This window comes from Lotus japonicus, chromosome 3 (genome assembly GCF_012489685.1).
Source record: "Lotus japonicus ecotype B-129 chromosome 3, LjGifu_v1.2".
NCBI lineage: Eukaryota > Viridiplantae > Streptophyta > Magnoliopsida > Fabales > Fabaceae > Lotus > Lotus japonicus.
The window spans coordinates 34,537,272-34,557,744 of record NC_080043.1 but is presented as its reverse complement, the minus strand read 5'-3'; the positions used below and the strand labels follow the sequence as shown (position 1 = coordinate 34,557,744).

The 20,473-nt window shown below is 38.2% G+C and overlaps 1 protein-coding gene and 2 long non-coding RNA genes across 3 annotated transcripts; 1 reads left to right on the top strand and 2 right to left on the bottom strand.

The window, feature by feature from the left end:
• Nucleotides 1–236: 236 nt before the first annotated feature.
• LOC130742760 (uncharacterized) lies at nt 237–3,890 on the bottom strand. Its single transcript, XR_009021262.1, has 4 exons — nt 3,223–3,890; nt 2,479–2,643; nt 2,125–2,243; nt 237–585 (listed from the first exon to the last, which is right to left on the bottom strand). It is a non-coding gene; the product is annotated as an uncharacterized LOC130742760 (long non-coding RNA).
• Nucleotides 3,891–14,841: 10,951 nt separating this feature from the next.
• Nucleotides 14,842–16,657, bottom strand: LOC130749656 (mitochondrial import inner membrane translocase subunit Tim9-like). The gene is made up of 2 exons (XM_057603028.1): nt 16,293–16,657; nt 14,842–15,342 (listed from the first exon to the last, which is right to left on the bottom strand). The coding sequence occupies exons 1-2, from the start codon at nt 16,385–16,387 to the stop codon at nt 15,147–15,149; spliced, it is 291 nt and encodes a 96-aa protein (XP_057459011.1). The 5' UTR covers nt 16,388–16,657; the 3' UTR covers nt 14,842–15,146.
• Nucleotides 16,658–17,423: 766 nt separating this feature from the next.
• On the top strand, nt 17,424–20,097 carry LOC130749657 (uncharacterized). Its single transcript, XR_009023016.1, has 2 exons — nt 17,424–19,411; nt 19,514–20,097. It is a non-coding gene; the product is annotated as an uncharacterized LOC130749657 (long non-coding RNA).
• Nucleotides 20,098–20,473: the final 376 nt, after the last annotated feature.

The window sequence follows — 20,473 nt, the reverse complement described above, 5'->3', positions numbered from 1 at the left end:
ACGCTTTCTTAAATAAAAGCGCTTTAAAATGAAATATTCTACAGCGCATTCTTAAGAAAAAGCGTTGTAGATGTATGCATTCTACATCGCTTTCTTAAAAGAAGCGCTTTACATGACATTTCCTTTTAAAACAAATTTTCAGGTCAACCTATTATACCTAGTTCAATAATCAACCACTAATTACAAAAATGGCAATTCAGATCCAAATTCAAGTATGTACAACATTTAGAGGCAAAAGTATATCATTTCGAGATGAATAATACTATCAAGCACACAGTAACTTGAAGGAATAGGATTAAGGGCCTATTTTTTATAAACCAAAGTGTATTTAAGCAAAGCACAAGGGTGCTTAATACCTAAAAAAGATTAGAAAACTATAAAATGCTTAGCATATAACTACAAGTAGCTACATGTAACTACAATGTGGTTCTGTGTTCTTAATCTCAATACCCTCCATCCTAAAATAAATTGTAGGATGACTTACACAGCATCAGAACTCCGGAAGTTCTTCCAAAAGCTGCAAACATCTTGGCTATCACTTCAGTGCGACTTTTCTTCCAACTGTTGTCTGTAAGCAACTAAGCTCTACAGATATAAATGGCAGCATAAAGCATGGGTTTTATCAGATAGGATTCATAAGAGGATATAACCAAAAAAAAATATACACATGATCTGATAGTATCAAATTAGAAGAGGTAACAAATTCAGGAAAAGGACGAGAATATCTCCCTTGCATCCTCTGAACCTAAAAAATCAACGATCATTAGCTGTTACTTGGACAGTAACCAAACACCCCAAAAATTCAAAAAACAAAAGAAGAGAAAAAAAGTCTCCCTGCACCCCATTGGAAGCGGATTATAATTTATAGGTTTTCCATTAGGCTAAAATATTTTTTAATTATCAACAAGCAAGGTCCTAATTAAGAGGAATTCTACATTACTTAACTAAGATTAATGGAAAACATTATTGTCCTTCATATGTCTATATTCAATTATTTAATTAAAACTTCATATTGTAAGCTGTATAGTTTAAGCTTGTTTTTGCACAATAACCACAGCAAAAACCCTTTAACATATAGATGAAAATATAATGTCTCCTTATCGTAAATCGTGTCTATTACCTACGGTTTTTATTGACCTCCTACTTCAAGCTATAGAACTATCCTTCATCTAATCTACAATCTCTAATGGATTCAACATGTCTTCACCAAATATGCTCATACCACCAAAGGCAGGATTCTACTATCTTTGCACAATAGATGTTATCCCTACTTTCTCTCGAATGCGTTCATTCATAATCCTATCTTGTGTTGTGTCATCATGTGTCCAGACCACTAATCCATCATAAGGTTCTAATCTTCGAAAGCTTAAGCTTATTTTCTAGGTGGACTTGTTTCCCCTACATTCAGATCCATATAACTTTGCATGTATAGTTGTGGTAACTATTTTCTTAAGCCCGAGTGGTACATTTTTCTCATGAATAAATCCTGATCTCAACTCTGCTGAATTCCTATGGCTTACAACTCCTTCTATTTAAATGGTATGATATTGTCACTAGTTTTCATCTCTAAAATAGACTTAGGTTATTTTCTACTAAAGTTACAATTCATATATTAGAACTGCTTATTTGAACTCTATGGAGATGAATCCCGGTTCTCAAATAAAAAACTACTAAATTATGATTTCTGTGCAAGCACATAGGTTGTGGATGAGCTGGTAGAGGATTCAACATCCAAATGGTCCAACACCATCATCACAGCCAAAACTCGAAGGCTAGGCCGATTACAGGTGAGCTGCAAGCTCATAGGCAGATTTCCAATAATTTTAATTTCCATTAGGAATTCATTTAGTTCCTTTAACTGAGAAAATTGGAATAATAATAAAACTACAAAATGTAAGCAATCAAGGAAGATCATATATGCAGGCAATTATCAACCAACAGAAAACAGAGAACAAAAGCTGCCGAAACTAAGCCATAGGACCCAATCACCTACAAAGAGGGTCATTTCATATTTCCTATATAGCCCTCACAAAACATTGCTTTTACTCTGTCACTAATTTCAGAAGCATTCTATGCATATTTCAGCACTCAGACATCAGTAAATACTAGGCTAAGGGATCATACCTGAGTATATGCATAAACACTAACTTCTGTAGGTCCCACATGACTTCCTCTACTAGTAAACTCCCGCCCTGATATATGTAAAGCAATGGTATGCCAGTAGATAATTCTAAATTAGTGACCTGTTTTTCGATAAAAAGTAAAGATCAATCCCTGTCCTTTTGTATTTGATAGAAAATAAAAATCAATCATAAGAACTGCAAGATGCTACCTCTTGTGAGATTAGTCTCTCAAGATACATGATAATAGACCTCAATGAGATTAGAAAACTAAAAAATGCTTAGCATGAAACTACACTGGTTCTGTGTTCTTAATCTCAATACCCTCCATCCTAAAATAAATGGTAGGATGACTTACACAGCATCGGAACTCCGGAAGATCTTCCAAAAGCTAAAAACATCTTGGCTACAAAAAAACCAGTAGCAGCCGCTCCACATTTCCTGATACAAAACCTCAGCTCTGACCTCTAGGGAAGGAACCTTTCACAAACCAGAAATTACCAAAGCCAGCATTCACCCATCCCTGCAACTTTATTTTTGTTAAGAATCCAAACAACTTATATACGTAGCATCAGCATGCGCTACGAAAACAATTCCATGAGTTATCTAACCTTTGATCAAGTTACCTGAACCCCAAAATCCAGCAATCAAAGACAAAATAAACAGAATCATGGATCCATAATGTCCATTTTTTATTAATAAATGTGAATAAAATATTAAACGAGGTTTATCCTGTTAAATGTGAATAGTTAGATAGTCTGTACTCGGTACACACGAACACACAAGCTTAGAGATAGATGGATGGATAGATACATCTATCCCATCAAAACAAGAACAATCTGAAATAAAAACAAACATAGAAAGAGGGACACTGTCCTAAGACAAGCTAAACAAACATTAGTAAGATAGAATTGTTAATGGCAGAATCCTCAACAAGGAAAAAGAATAGTAAATAAAAGAATTGGAAGCATTCTTCTATAAAAAATGAAGTACAATACACCAGACAGAAGGTAGCACAACTTCCTAATGAGGATAATTGATGATCAGCTTTGTGTATTTAAAATAGGTATTTTGTGTAATCAATTTTATGAAGACTACTAACCTCTCTGAGAACTCTTTCAACTGATCATCATGGTAAACCTAGAAAAAAACCTCATCGAGTCTACCCAGAGGTGATTGTTCATTCTCTTCTTCCTCTGAACAAAACCTAAGAAGCAGAAGAGGGCCAAGAAGCCAACAACGTCTGCAGCCACCCGACGCGACCACAAGTTCCACGTCGACAGGCAACAACCGTGGTGTAGGCGAGCAGCTAAAATCCACGACCCGAACCAAAGGAGGCGTGTCTGGCTGGGGACGTTAGACATGGGAGGAGGCCGCTGCCGAGTACGACAAGGAGGAGCCAACAACGCCTCCTACGGGATCTGACGGCGGCGCTTCATTCTTCGATGTCCTGGCCACGCCGACTTCCGTTCTTCCCTACGGCGGCGACTCGACGACGTCGATCGACGGCTTCCGTTACCTTGACATGGACGCGCTGGGACTCTGCATCGACGCGCCGCTAAGTCTGCCGGACATGGATTCAGAACCTGATCATCACAAAGGTCAGAAGAGAAGTTGTGGAAGACACTGGATTTCAGGGTTTCTTGGGCGTGAAAAGAAAAGTGAAAGAGTGGGGTGCGAAGTTTGGGGTTAGTGCAGACTAGTTTTTTTTATTTTTTTTAGAATAATAAAATTATCTGATATTCTAAAGCGTTTTTTTCATATAAACGTTGTCTGTACATATATTCACAGACAACGCTTTAACCTGATAAACGCTTAAAGAGTTTATTGTATTTTTTAATATAATTTTAAAGCGCCTTTGCTTTCAAAGCGCTATATAAAATTCAAATTTTTAAAACGTTTATCTACATAAGCGCTTTAAAGTAGTTCCGTGTGGTATTTTAAAGCGTTTCACCTCACAAACGCTTTAAAACATGCGCTTTAGTATGCCATTTCTGGCGTAGTGAAAAAAACACTTTTGCTTTTGAAAGTGAAAGCGCAAGTACACCCTTTATATAATATTTTTTATCAACTAAAAGTCTGTTAGACATAGGGTTGAGCACCGGTCGGGTGCGGTAGTATTCAGACTGAAAACCTCCAAACTGTAACAAACCAGCCTCCACAAAATGTGGACCGAGGCTGTTCGATTGAGATGTTGGTTATGTCGGGTGACGGGTTCCTTCGATGGCGGGTCAATCGGGTGGGTATATGCGAGTTTAGCCATGGTAGAAAACACGTGCATGTCAATCGGTTGAGATAGGAAAACCAAGATTAGAAAAGGGGATAAGGAGGAATATTGTGATAACAAAGATGAGGAACACTGTGTCGCGGCCCTAGTAGAGATGTGTGATCCATCATACCTAGAAACAGAGCTTTCATAAGTTATGATGTAGGTTTGATGTTGTGCTGGAAGTTGAAGAGGTGGAAAACCACCATGGCAGACGTACAAGAAGAGTTGATGCTTGGTAGGATAGGATGAAGCTACCGTGGGTGGTGATGATGTGGTTGACGATTAGGCACATAAAAAAATATCAAGGTGTTCATGCACTGAGGCAGTCTATAAGGATGCTTACAACGACAACAAAGGAGGTAATGCATGTCGCGTTCCCCTTCCATGAGTGACGACTCCAACCGTCTCCTATCACCTCAGGAGCGGGCGACACAGACCTAGTTTTTTTTCCTTGTCTTTCTCTTACTTTCTATCTCTCAATCAGCCATAGGGACCATTAGGTAAGAGAATTGCCCAAGAGTTCCCACTATCCCTTAGTTAAATGACCTCCATGTCTAAGTTATGTAAGGTAATAATAATAGTAAATGAAAGCAAGCACAACACCATATCATACATGAACAACAAAATTAACAACATTGTCCACAAGTCATAGGAAATTATTAAAAATGAGGATAAAGTATCCTCTCCACACCAAGTATGGATTATCAACACCACGAGAAATAAAAACAAGCAACATAAACACAGAACTAAACTTCATCGGATGAATTAGCATCATTCATTTCCTCCTTCCTCCTCGGGGTCCTCCTCCGTATCATCACTGTCTTAACCAACAGGCACTAGCACTAGCACACGCTTACCCGAGGTCTCTCCATTCTCGAAACGCTTGATGTATTTCTTGGCATCCCATGAGAAGTATGGTTGCCTCACCCGCTTTTGAGCCATAGTCCGAAAGCATGGGCATGCCCTCCGTGGGGGAGGTGAACCCACTGACTCTCGAAGCTGCGGTCTTTATTTGGATTGGTGAAAAGGACTCATCATATGAATTGGGGCGGCCGGAATAGGCTGCCCATCAAGTATGGGACCATCACCAGGTGGTGGTGTCTGGGGTGGTGATGTTCGTGGTGACGGAAGCTGAACTATGCGGGCATACTATGACAAGTAAAACGAGAACATCAGAGGCATCATCACTAGATACCCCAACTGATCTGCTCCAGGCACTCTGTACCAAAAAATAGTGAGACCTGAGTATGAGCAGAACCCAGTGGTCGGTTCAAAATGCCAGTCAGCGCGTGCCGGAGGGTGATCCATCTAGATCCCTGTGATCTGCTATATGTAAAAGAAGACGCAAGGGTGAGTCAAACACAACTTTTCACTTTATACACACCACACAGGTCATACGTTAAAATTCAAGACAACATATCATCATCACAAACATGTTAGCAACCACACAGAATATTATGCAATATGGGTGAATATCTCCTTATGACTCCGTCCTTCGGTTAGACTTCTCCCCCATGACTTCTTTGAAGTAGAGGGTCCCTCGTCTACCTGTTTATACTAAGTTATATGCAATGCGTGTTTTAGGGCCCAAAGCCTTATGTTTCTTAACTTCATAAAGTCATCTCGGGAACATCTATTTACCGAAAATGATCGCTCATTAGCTTTCAGAAAGAAATACGCGACTATCCTATTCTTGATACTTCATATCAGGCCGACCATCAAGGACCTTCCGGAAGCTGATAGAGAGGTTGAACCATCGTGTAAATCCTTGGTCTATTCATCTCTAAACAAGACAACCATTGGCGTTTATGTTTTTCCACTCTCCTCCAGTGGTAGTGACAACACTTTCCTACTCCTTATTTCTTCAAGAGTTTTGTTTGCATACATCAACCATCGCCCCTTATTCTTCATTTCTATTTCTAGCATTCGTTTCCTTACTCCCCGAGTAAGTATACCTCAAAACCTATAGAGGTAAGATTTTTTACAAGATCAGGTTGTCAGGTTTTCCAAACAGGAAATATCACTCCGCCCGGTAATGGTTATATACTTTTTCTTTAGAAAAAGGGTCACTACCCACTTTGTTCTTTTATTCCATTATCTTATCTAACTATCCTAAGGGAGAATACCTAACAAGTTATGTGTAGGCTTAGTTTCACAAAACAAGTATCAATAATGAATTAAGCAAGGGGATCATTTCCCTCTTCCCTTCTACCCCAGATGCATAAGTATCATTGTCTTAAGACAATCTTGATACCAAGCCATACGTCTTTTAATCCTAAGTACAGCTATATCCCATAGCGTACTTTTAACCTTTTTTAATAGTGCAACATTACAATCATGCACAGGCATTCCATATCATGGGTCACAATCAAAGGCAATTATATATCATAGCACAAAGCATATCAACATATAACTCAAACATGCATTCAGTACCATATAAGGAAATAACAATATGCTTTTATCATTATAACAGTTAACTTATACGATATGTACCAAGACGAGGTCTTGTCCATTACCTCAGACTTTTATCGGATGTTCGTCACAGATGCCCAAGTCTTCTTTCTCTGTATTATTGATTATACTAAGGTCACAATAGGTCTATCTAGTAGCACATTATGATATTTCAAGCATTATTTCATTTTCTAAGTTCATTATCTCACTCAATGCTTATCGCCTATGCTACCGTTAAGGTTTTCTTCCGAATTTCTCATTAAGTTTCTTTCTATCACTCTTTCTCCATAACTAGTTATCTCTGTCCTTCCCTGACAATTTTAGTAAGCTCTCTCTCTCTCTCTCTCTCTAAGGTTAACCACTTTCTTCTTCCTAGGGTTCCTAACCTTCAAGCTTACTTACTTCCTAAGATTCTATCATTCTATGTCCATAACTTAGTTCCAAGTGTAGAAACCTATCAATTTCTACCTACTGAGACTAACTCTCTTGATCCCAGAGAGATCTGGCCAAAGAACTCTCTATAATCCTCCCTTTTTCAAGCTACCCGAGAAGGTGAAATGATGAACTTCCCCTCTCAATGCCTTCTTTCACTTTCTGGGTTTCCTATTGGGTTCTAAGAGGTTCCAGGACTCCATTCAAGGTCCTAACATGCTCTAAAAATCAAATAGAACCGCAACTCTAAGAGAATTTTGAGTTGTAAACTCGAAGAGAATTTCGAGTTGCAAACTCAAAGAGAATTTCGAGTTGCAAGGTTCAAACCTTGTCTCCTTTGATTTCTATGGTTCCAGGGCCTAAAACTACTCTAATCCTTCTTCAAATCATCCTATTAAGCTTAAGAATGGAATTAGACGAAAAACAAATTCTGGGTTCTCACAGTTGCAGGCGGTGCTCGCGCTAGTTGGCTCGCCGAAGCACTTCTAGGTGTTGGGCCTTGGTCTACTCATTGAGAGGAAGAGAATGGTGGTGATGGTTGGTGCTGGAGTGGCTAGAAAATGGAGTTGCAAGTCGCTGATGCTCGCCGGATTTTGGAAAACTCGTCGGAGAAGATGAATCTTCTTCATTTCCACTCTTTCCTACCCAAAACTTCACCAAAGATCGACTCCTCTACTCTCCATGGACACAATGGAAGAAGAATTCCTCACAAAAACTCAAAGAACAAGAACAATCGAAGAAAAGAAGTCTGAGGGTGATGGCTCATGTTTGAGTGGTTTGGGGGCTCTCCACTCTACTTTATTTGCTCTGAAACTCTTTGTTCAACTGCTGAGTTGAGTTCCATTTTATAGGTTGAAAGGTGATTAAATTCAAGAATCAAGTTTAGCTCCTAAACTAGTTACACCACCAATGGAATTTAATGCAAAGGGCTTAACTCATAGATTAAGGCATGATGGGATGTCTAAAAACGAGCTGACATGCCTCAAAAGGGTTAGGATGAAATTAGAGTTGATTATGGCCAGTTACTATTGATGAACAATGACCTTATCAATCATGAATAGTGACACGTTGCACCGGTTGGTTGATTATTTTATTATGTCTTCAGAACATGATGAATGGGTCACTATGCTTCACTATTCAGACATGGTGTTGAGTTATGAGAGTTTCTTCCCCTCTCAAGGCTCAATCCCATGTGATGTGAGTCAATAGAGTCTTTCAACTCAACTCAAGTTACAATCACTCAGAGACAATGGTCCTCATTGTAAAGAGAGTTGATCAGATTACTTATCTCTTGGGTTTAGAATTTCTATGGGGTTGTGACGACCATGTCCTTGGTAGTGTCTCTAACATTTACCTCTATTGGTGAATAGATCTTCAGAAGAATCTTTACCAATTTATTTATTCTTATATTTTCCCAAATTAAAAAGGTTAAAACAAATTGAGTTAATGCATGATAAGACATTACCTTTTTACAGTGTGCAGAGCTTGCAGTAGTGCGCAGAAAGGGTATACTCGTAGGCTGCATGCAGCTTGAGTTGGCTTCTATTTTGACTTCTAACTATCTCTTTATTGGGTTTCGACGGGACTAATTTTCACATCCAAACCCGACTGTGATACCCGTTTTAATTCTTCCACCCGATTAAACTCATACCCAAAAGAATCCTCTCGTCAACAATTTTTCAAACACTGGTTGATCGGGTTTTGGGTTAAAACGGATTTTGTGCTCACCCCATGTTTGATATGTTATATTGTATAAAGCATGATAGTATTATGCTCGATATGATAAGTTGTGATATAAATTTGATACTATAGAACGTTTGTTCATACATTGTTTATCATTTAAACTAATTAATATAATCGTATATTTGGTGGAGTGTGCTGATGATGGTTGTGATGTTGGTAGAGGTAGTGGTGGTGGTGGGTGTGGATGTTGAGTGGTGGTGGTGGTAGTGATGATGGCTATGGTAAAGGTGACGGTGAGGGTTGTGGTGGTGGCGGTGGTAGTATTATTGGATTTTTTTTCGATATTCCCTCTAAATTACGGCCTATCAAGGGATTGGCCCCCCTCCTACAATTATGTGAAAGAATTAGTGTTTTCATCCTCATCCTTCATCCAAATAAGCCTTTATATTTAACATCCATCATATTAGATAAATGGCCCCCTTCCTCGAACGGATTTTCTCTTGATTCTTCTACCTTTTTATCAGACTCGTTCAGCTTTGTCACTATATCTCTTATCTTGCTGTTTAGATCACCACCAAAAACCTCTCAGTTCAATTGTTTCAGCTTTTATTTCAGTGCTTTTCGCTTTTCCTTGGCACTAATTCTCTCCAACCCTGAGCTTGAAATCATATCCCTGTTTCTTCTACAAATCCTTCAAATCTGTCAAGACACATGTAATAGTTAAGGGCAGTGATAAAAAATCATCTAATAAGTACCTCATGAATGCAGCCTGGCCATGTAGAGAACCATCATCTGACACTAGGACACGATCTAACTTGTTTATTGCCTGATCATTAGGCCTTATCCAAGTAAACCTTCTTCCAACCAGAGGTATCCATGAGTTTCATGGATATCAATAAAGCCAATAAATCCCTCTAATTCCTTTCTGTTATGAGAAGAGGAAGCAGAAGCACTTTTTCTTTTATCAATGGACTTGATGGCATTAAGACTTCCTAGTAAGCACCAAACGGGAAAATTGTTTTTGTTTTATCAGGCAATTAAATCAGACCACAATTGCTTCTTATCCACCAATTCACAAGGAGTGTAAATATTTGTTATAACACATTGGGTCTCATGCTCCCCTCGAAGTCCATGCAAGCCAATGAAGCTTGGTTCACCGACACAGTTCTGGATCTGCATTATTCATTTCCTCCATGTACACACTAAGCCACTAACCCTGCTCAATTCTAGTGAGAGTTCCCACTCGAAGTCATCATCTCCCCACCCCCCATAACTATTTGCATAGCCTGAAATCAATATCCTGCATTTTGATCTCCTGAAAACAGGCCAGGTCCACCTTCTCTTGAACAATAAGATTTCTCAATACTCTCTACTTTACCTTGCTCCTTATGCCCCTCGTATCTATTATAGCTCAGTATCTTCATTGGACACCTCTATTCATTCCTCCCTCCAAAGCATCAACACCATATATAGACTAACCCATCTTATTCCTTCTTTTCTAAATCAATAAGCTAAGTCAACTTATAATGTTTCCGTCTTCTCCAACGTGAGTTACGCCCATTCCCCATGGCCTAAATATTTTTAGCTTCAACGTTCTTAATCCAGGACACTCTATTTTTAGCTTCAACATTCCCCATGGCATAAGGGAGCTAGTAGAGATATGATGGTGTACTCATTCCTAGTCGCAACCTTTATAGATCACCTTGATGTTCCCAGCGAATGAGATTGCATCTTCCTTGGTCATAATCGGCCCTGTTGACATAATATGATGTGGTCCATTACATGAGAGAACACACATTGCAAACTATGGTGATTCTATAGAAGACCATTATACTATTCTTCTATAGATATTTTTTGACCAAAAAAACAAAAAGACTATTATTTCAAATTTTAGCTAATCTTTTGGCTATAAAGTAGTTACAATTTAGTTAAAACTATAGAAATAGAAAGTGTATAGCGGTTTTGATTCATCACATCTAACTTTTTCTTTCATGTCATTTTAACAAATTTTCTTTTCAATTTTTTTTTCATATCACATCGTTCATCATATTTCTTATCTCTCACCGTTTTCCCTATCTATCTTTGGGTGTTGGTGGAAATTGGGCGTCAATCAAACATTTTTTAACTTATTAATTAGTAGAATGCTAAAATATCATGGCCCAACTTTAGGACTTGGACACTGGACATCTAGATAGAGCTCTTTAAATAAATCATAAGAGCGAATAATAGAATGTTATTATTTAATTATTATGCACTTTACGTTTACCTTTCACCCTAAGATGACTTGGTGCTGAAGTTCATTGAAGCTCAAAACCATTTTGAGCCATTCCTAAATCTATTTTATATTAAGCTTAACTCGCACTCAATACATAAGACATGTTGCATGGAATCCTAGCCTAAGTTACCATTTTTATCCAAAAATGCATGCAACTAAAATCGCTCATAAACCCGACTTGAACCCTAAAATCGACTCGAAGCCCAACATAAACCCTAAAACTGGCGAAAAAACCCTAAAATCAGCTAAAAACACAAAATTTGACCCAAACCCGACCTTAACCCAAATCATTTGAAAAAGTGAAAGTCTCCAAAAAATCTAAATCGGCTCAAAACTCGAAAATTGACCCTAAGCCCGACCTAAACCCTAATACTAGCAAAAAAACATAAAATCATCCCTAAATCCTGATGTCGAAAAAAAATCATAAATTCGACCCTAAACCATACGTGAACCCTAAAATCGGCCAAAAAACCTAAAATTGAATATAAACCCTAAAATCATCCTAAACCTAAAATGAACCCAAAAACTATAAAATTAGCATACAAATCTAAAATCGGTCGAAACCCCTTAAATAGGTTGAAAACACCAAAATCGACCCGAAACCCGACCTGGACCCTTTAAATCTACTAGTTTGTCTTGGATTTCACATGAATTGAAATTCGGGATAAACAATGACAGTCTAAGTAATTAGTCTTCTACTCAGACGATCCCTTTAAGGAAAAGCCTTATCTGCAAGGATCATCTACACAAGCAAAAGACAAAGCTCAAGAAGGCACATCATTGTATGAGTCTACGATGATAAAGGAGCTTAGGAAGAAAGTTGAAGATCGTCTCAAGAGGAGAAATCGTCAAAATCTAAAAGTACGATTCTTCAACGAGAAGATTTTGATCAAAGATGAAAAGAAGACAAGACAACACACATCAGAAAGGAGAGCTGTCAACGGAAGATCAGAAGACCTCCTAGAAGAAGAGCAAGATCGTCTTATGGAGAAAGAGTGATTGTCTGCAAAAGGAAGAAAGGAGAACTTGCAGAGGAGGATCATCGTCCAACTCAAGCTGGCCAACCAGAAGATATTGTGTTCAGAGAAAGAAAACATCAAGTCAACATGGAAAATATCTATAACAAACAGTATAGAGAGGTCAAAGTGCAAAACTTCATGCAACCATAGTATGCACAGTGACCAAGGGAAATCATTATAATCTTCAAAATTAAAAGTTTCCCTATTTTTCTCTCTCCTTAGGAATGAGATGAAGTCCTTCGTTTACTGACACATCATCAGCCCATCCATTTCCTAAGGAAGAAACTTTAAGTCACTTTTACCTACAACCATCGTCTACATAAAAAAGGCAAAGGAAGGATATTCGTTAAAAGGTGAAGAGACGACGCTACTCACTGCCAGGCTACCTCATCAGTGAAACACCCCTCATCGTCTGATCGAAGAAACTCCACAAGGAAGTCAGTCAAAGAAGTCTCGACATCTACAGTTGCACGTGATCTGACATTGCACAGTGACCAAGGCTGACGGCACAACGCTCCATCCATCAACGAGCTGTTTGGCCATATCAACGGGTAATAGCTTCGACCTATGCTTAAGCAAATTGCAAATTCCAAAGCACTAGTTCTGCATCGAGCTGTACCACTTCATCACGTTTACTGACCTCATTGGTTGACTTATTTCTGGATGTTATCCGGAAATAAAAGGTAAGCTCAAACGAGGATCATGTAAATTTGTTTCCGGATAACATCCAGATGCTTAGCTTTTATTTTTTTATTTTTATGAAGTTATTTTCACAATTGCTTCTTTATTTTCATTATTATTTTGACTTATTTTCATAATTTTAAATTTATTTAATAATACAATAATTTAAAGAAGTTTTAATAGAAAATATAATAAATAGATAATAAGCATAATTACTACATAGTAATATGTACAAACATTGAATGTGCTCGATTGACATTGAATGTGCTCAAATGACAAATCCCCTAGATATTAACATTCTCCATTACTGAGGAGGACGGTGTTCTGGAATTTGTTGTGGGATTCACGGGCTATCCCTCGGTGCAAAGACCTTGTGTGGCGTGCGTGTTCAGACATCCTACCCGTGAGGGAGGTGCTGGCTCGCAGAGGTATGGATGTGCCGGTGGAGTGCCCCTTTTGTGAATTGCATAATGAGTCACTTGTTCATGCGTTGTTGGATTGCCCAGAAGCTAGGTGTACTTGGTTTGGCTCCCCACTTTCCGTTGTGCCTCCTAGCTCCTTGACAGGTACCGGAAACCTCCTCCATTGGTTGTATCAGTTTTTCAAGCTTAAGGATGATGCTCTCACTGAGCAAGTGATCACGATTTTGTGGGCGTTATGGATGCGTCGCAACAAGTGGATTTTTGAGCACGTACGGTTATCGCCAGAACAAACTTGGAGGTTGGCGGCGTCGGTGTGTGTTGTGCCTATGATGGAGAGCGGTTGTCGTGTTGCAGCGGATCGCGGGGTGCCTGCAATGACTGGCTGGTGCGCTCCACCTACGGGTTCAATAAAAGTTAATACAGATGCCGCAGTCAATTCCTTTGGAACGGGTGGGCTGGGCATGCTCGCGAGGGACTGCCATGGAACTGTTCTTGTATCAGCTGCAGCTAGGGAGTTTCACACTTTGAGTGTTAATGTGGCTGAAGCTCTTGCAGTGAGGTGGGCGTTGCGCATTGCGTTGGACATGGGCTTCAAGGACGTCATCTTTGAGACAGATAATTTACCTGTTGTTAATGCATGGTCTTCTTTTTCCTCAGATTTATCGTACTTAGCTTCCGTTATAGCGGATTGCGTAGCTTTATCTTCCAGTTTTACTTCTTTTAGGTTGTGTCATGTCCGTCGTGGTTGTAATAAAGCCGCTGACTTTATGGCTAATTATGCTTTCTCGGGTCAATGTTTTGTTTGGATAGGGGAGGCTCCTCCGGGTATCGAAGGAATCCTTTCCACTGATGTTCTTTCTCATTGATTTAATGAAATTTGGTTTATGTCAAAAAAAAAAAACATTCTCCATTACGAGCAGGACTAGCATCGTATGAAGTTGTTACTTTCAGTGACTAATTTTTATAGCCTAGCAAGTTTAGGGACTAAAGTAGCATATGTTACTACTTTTATGTACCAAACTATAAATTAAATCACTCATCTTATCAGCATTAGTAACCAAAAAAATATATAAATAATAATCTAACACATGATTCAATCACAAAAATGCGCTTTATCAAGCTCTACATGTTTTTCCAGAATCAGAAGATTCCATCACCGGTTTTAAATTGTAATTGCAGCCGCAGTTGTATACTCAATACTTGAAGTGAAAATTGTGAACAAATATAACTGATGCAATGGCAGAAATCACTAAAATTTTGATATTGCATAAGTAATTACTGTAATAGTCTAAGATTGCAATTTGAAACATTGGATTCCACATATGATATTAAGAATAGTACCTCCCAGCTGACAAAGTTCTAGCCTCTAAAAGCCAGTTTCTTTTGTATAATTTTCACTAGTAAATGTCACGCAATTGCTATGCTGAGATTTAACTCAATTAGGTAATCCCTTGTGTTTGATTTCTGTTTCTACAATGAAGAGCATATATGAAGAAAAAGAAGTTAAATTTCCCAGTTGCAGCTCCAGTGTTCAGACAGATATTACAGGGGTCTTAAAATACTACTCCCCAAGGGTCAATAGTCTTGTAAAAACAGAGTTCACCATTCTCCCTCTTAACCATAAATTCCATTTCATCTTATTATGTCTAAAGGAATTTCACTTGTCACAAACAATTCCTGGTTAATAGCAATGAAGAGGAACAGAATACTATAAAAATGATTTGAGAGATACAAAAAAATTCTGGAGGCTTTTTTTTAACACTCCAAAGGATGTTTTACAAACACCTGTATCAGCTATAAGCCATTATCTTTTGTAGATGCTCCTAGGTTGAGATCTGAGAATCTCAAACCAACTTGAGTTGAAAGCCTCACGAATTTTTCAGCACATCTAAGAACACATGTTTCCTCGTGCTTGGTCAGGGATTTTCGATAGAACGTATTGACACAATTCTTGAAGCATCTCTCCACTATTGAATTATACATCCTTAGACTGCAATGTTGGAGCAGGAAATAAATCAACAAAATCCACCATATGCTACAAAGCTGAATAAAACTTCTACAATCACATCTTCGCAAACTTCAATTCTACACAGACAAATAGTTGCACTCCAGCAAATTACATGTATTGAATTATTGATATATTATGTTCATTCATCATCAACCTGCATAAGTAAGGTATGCCAGTTCTAAGTTCTTAAAACACAATTCTAATCCAATCAGTAAATCACACCAAAATCATTAATTACTGTGTTCAGACCAGGTTTTTAGTCAAATCTTAAGGAACAGAAACATTCATGCAAGTCTTCAATGTTACAAGCCCTACTCCTCCCAATATTGCATAGCATAAGTTCTGAAATTCCATAGAGAATAGACCCATTTGACAAGCATGAACATTGAACAACAATAATACAGAGAGGGGGGCAGAATGCATGGAGTCCAATTCGCCAATGATCACTTGCCAGAAACACACCACATAGAAATGCATTTATTTTCTTCTCCTCAGCAAAACTTAGGTACTAATCGGGTAAAAACATCATCCAAGTATCATTTTATCTGCTCAATAAGCAATAAAAAAAAAAGCTGAAAACCAAACCAAATTGAAAATACCACTATCGACACAGATTCAGTATCAAGTCTCAACACTATCTAAATCATTCTTCATATATTACAGATATCAGAATTCAGAAACATTTGCACCCAGATTCAGTAATTTCCCATCAATAGGCAAAACCTGATTCATTTCAAGCAGACAATATATACATGCATACATATACTCAGATCCCCAATCTAGCATCCAATTACATTTACAATTTGCGATACCTCAATCAAACACATGAACATCACAATACACCTAACAAGTAAACAACAAGAGCAATCAAAGCATAGAAACTATGATTTTCCATGGAAAAGAAGCAGAGAGTTTCACAAAACACTACCAACCTGTCTCGGGTTTGGAGCTGGTCTACCATGGTGGACATTCTTTGTTTATCTTCTTCAGGAAGATTATCCAAGTCTGCAATAACTTTCTTGTCCATTTTCAATTGAAATCCAAAGAATCAGAAAGAAAAACAGTTATAGAGGTTTGAGTTTAATTTGAAGGAATCCAAGGGGTTTTGGTTTCTGTCAACGGCTCTGTTTTCTGAAAACACGAAAATGAAGAAGCGTATGTGCTTAAACCCTAAAACTCCGAGACGTAGCAGAGAAGTATGCCTTATGGCAGTTTTTGGTCGGGTCGGGTTCATGGGTCAACCGGATCAACCCAAATGAACCAACCCATAAATTTGGGTAAAGCACACGCTCTACTCTCTGTTGAGGTGTAAAACTGTAAATTGCAATAGGTATTTTTTATAAGGAAACAATCCTAATTCATAATCCATAATCAATAATATTTTATCTTATCTTATACTTTATACTAGTATTAATCTCACGTCATGCACAGATAGAATAAGATTATGAATAAATGAATAAAATGGTAAGTTAAACTCAAATATAAGTGAATAAATTAACAAGTGTTAATCAATATGGGTTAAACTATTCTTATAAACCACATTGATTGTTGTTGAACACATATTTTCTTTACTATAAATCATATGAATTTTCAATTTTTTCTATTTGTAACTCCCGCAAGTGACGCATACAATTGGTCATGATCTCGTAACAAAAGCAGCTTCAACTGTATAAAATATTCTAATATAATTAAATTAAGAAACATTTCTTTATGCACCGCACGTGCGTATCACGTGCACCATTCGTGTTTCAGAGGTAACTACGCTAGAGTCAATTAATTAGTGTGAATTGTTTCATTAATTCCCTTATCCATTAGTGAAAAGTATCTTATTGAGGTTTATTATTGTTCCACCATAATCACCTCAAATATGGTAAAATTCCTAGATTGGTTAGAATCGTTATAAATTAGAAGCCCTGTGGATTTAATCTTTGGAGATGTTTTTTGCGGATTTTCAATCGTGTCAAATATTGGTTAAGAACGGCTCTCCAACACAAAAGAATGTCATCACAACTTAAGGAGAAAACAACTCAAGCGTATCATAAGCTTTCTCCTTTAAGTTCTGCAACATTTCAACTGATATTAACCTTTTTTCCATTTGTCAACTCCTCATCAACATATATTTGAAGACCATAAAAGCCCTATTTTAAAACAATTTTAATGGAGTTCCACACTTGTGCTTAGAGGCGGATCCAGATATTTTTTGAAGCCTGGGCAAATTTTGGCAAAATTGGTTGCATTGGACCCTTCAATATATATGTCATTTTCACTTCGTCTTGAATATTCGAAGCATACTCATTAATTTGTTTCCTACGACCTGGATCACGCACAATATCATTTGGATTAAACTCATTGGTCACATTAGGCGGTGATTCTACTTCAGCTTCCGTTTGCACAACATTCACATTCTTAATACTTGCTTTATCAACAAAAAATTTCTTCATCTCTAAAATTTAATGATCTAAAGAAGCAACAAAGAAAAGCACAATTAGAAATTAGAATCAAATTAAAAAAGCACTAAAAGTCAACACTAATAAACAAATACAATGAGATCAATAATGCACACATGCTTTTAATGGGGAAGAATACCACCTCCATCCACCCACCCACCCACAATACTACTTATAAAAAAAATTGCCTCTCCACATTCAAATTTCCAATTTTCCAAAGCCACAAATTTGCTATTATTCACATTCCAATTTCCAATATAATTGTTACTACTATAATGCTATAATTACTATCCACTCACTTCTACCTCACCCACATTCCACATTCCATTTTTTTTTTTATAATTGCTATATAATGCAATCAAACCTGCAAATAACCACATTAACTTCAAATTGCTATCCACTTACTTCAGCCTCACACCACGCCCTCACCTCACCCACATAACCTCACGCCACACCCTCACCTCACTCACTTCTGCCTCACCCACCTAACCTCACACCACATTCTCTGTCTCTCACTCTCTAAAAACTCACAAATTCATCTCAAATTCTCCAATTTGCCACGCTATCACAAGCTCTCTGCCTCACAGCCTCACTCAAAGTCAAATTCATGTGTCTCACTCACTCAAATTCATGTTTCTCACCCACTCTCCAACAACAAGCCCTCAAAACGCCCTCACAAGCTCTCTGCCTCATGCGGTCATGCCCTCACTCACTCTCTGTCTCTCTCACTCTCTCTCAAGTTCATGATCTCCACAGACCACAACCACCTGTATGATTCACTTCTCACCCACACACAACCCTCTTCACAGTTCACTCACCCACGGTGTCCAAAAGGAAGAAGCGGGTGATCGATGCTACGGAAACTGAATAGGAAAACAGAGGAAACAAGCGCAGAAAGCTTCGAAAGCATTATTGCAGTTACATTGATAAGCAATTGAGCAGTTATGTTAGGGTTTGAATTGGAGAAGAGGAAAAAACGTACCATGGTTGATGAAGAAGCCTCAACAGTGCACGAGAGAGAGGAGTTTTGCCCAAAGGGCCCTATGGCCCAAATAAAAATTATTTTTTTGGCCATGGAGCCTGGGCATGTGCCCAAGCTGGTCGGGCGGTAAATCCGCCACTACTTGTGCTCCTCTCCTCCGGCAACCATTTAGTAAATCCACCTTGTTCCATCCTAGCATCAACGTTAGTACTAAGCTTCTCCCCGCAAATGCCAACCACCACCATCATCATCTTCTTAGTGGTAGTGTGCTCTGTAATGTTTGGTGCTTACTCCACCCGAGCGGCTTGACTCGATGTCCATCCTGGATGGAACCAAGGGACTTGAGCTTTCTCCAGACAAATTTGATCCAAAAAGATGCTAAGTTGTTCACGGTAAAAGTGAAGATATACAGCTATCATGGATGCGGTGCGTGCAACACCCAACCCTAGCATGACACACCATGTGATATACATCGATTGTGGACTTTACAATGACATTGTCTATATGGGTTCTAATAAGTGGAATATTAAGATGATTAGAGAGGGGATGCATCTCACTATCATCTCCAAAAACTTGAGTTGCCAACATCAACATTTGAATCCTTACGACACAACAACTTTTGGTAAATAGTTCATGAAATTTTAATCTTTTGAAAGTTTTTTTTTTCATTTTTTAAAAATAACATAATACATTTTTTCATCATTCTTTTATTTCATTTATGTAGGTGTTGAAGGATCGGAATAGGGTTTATGACACAAAATATTTCATTTAGGAACACTCTCGGGCCTAAGGAGAGCAATCTGTGGCACTACGATCAACCTTTGACCGCGGTATCTTCTATCGGTGTGAAATTTATGGTTATCAAGACACCCCCTACATTCACTTCATGAGGCAACTTCTGCATCGAATTTGTCGAATTCTTCATCAGGGATCACCACCCCCACCACCCTCCTCCTCAGAGGCCATACCCTCCTTCCCCTTATGGTTTAGTGGGTTCTCTTGCTAGGGTTTCTTCTCATACTGAGGACCCCAGTGAGGTTTTCAAGCACAATGCTATCAATAAGCTTGTGGAGATGGTGCATAACGATGTTACCGCGTTGAGGAAGACGAGGGCATGGATTGAGGAAATGTTTTGGTTAGATTATCTTAGAGGTTGATCACTGATGGGCCAATGTCTGATGTAATGATGTTGTAAACTAAATGTACTTTTGATTTTGTGTATAATTTTTGTGTACACAATACACAAAATCGATTCACACTTATAGAAGCTAAGGGAAATAGTTTTTGTGCACCATAATTTTGGTTCAACTATGCGTTTCCAAACGTACTGTCAGAAGAGGCTTACTCCCTTTTTATGGCCTTATGGGACTCAAGCAGATTTTCCATATCAACATTGCCCCATTCTGCTATGGAAGAAACACTTGAAATTACCATGTCTATATCATTATGTATCTAGGAAATCTATTTTGTTAGTTTGACTATGGTCCTTTTATTGCATTCTGTTTTTCTTTTCCTTTCGTTCAGTTATTTCTGAAATATATTGTATCATAAAACATTTGTTTGGGGCTAAACATTGAGAAACATTTTAGCATGCTAATATGTGGCTCTGCTTTCAACCTTCAGTATTGGTGAATTTGATTTGAATGCTAGGTGATTCTCCATAGTGACTGTATAAAACTTTTAA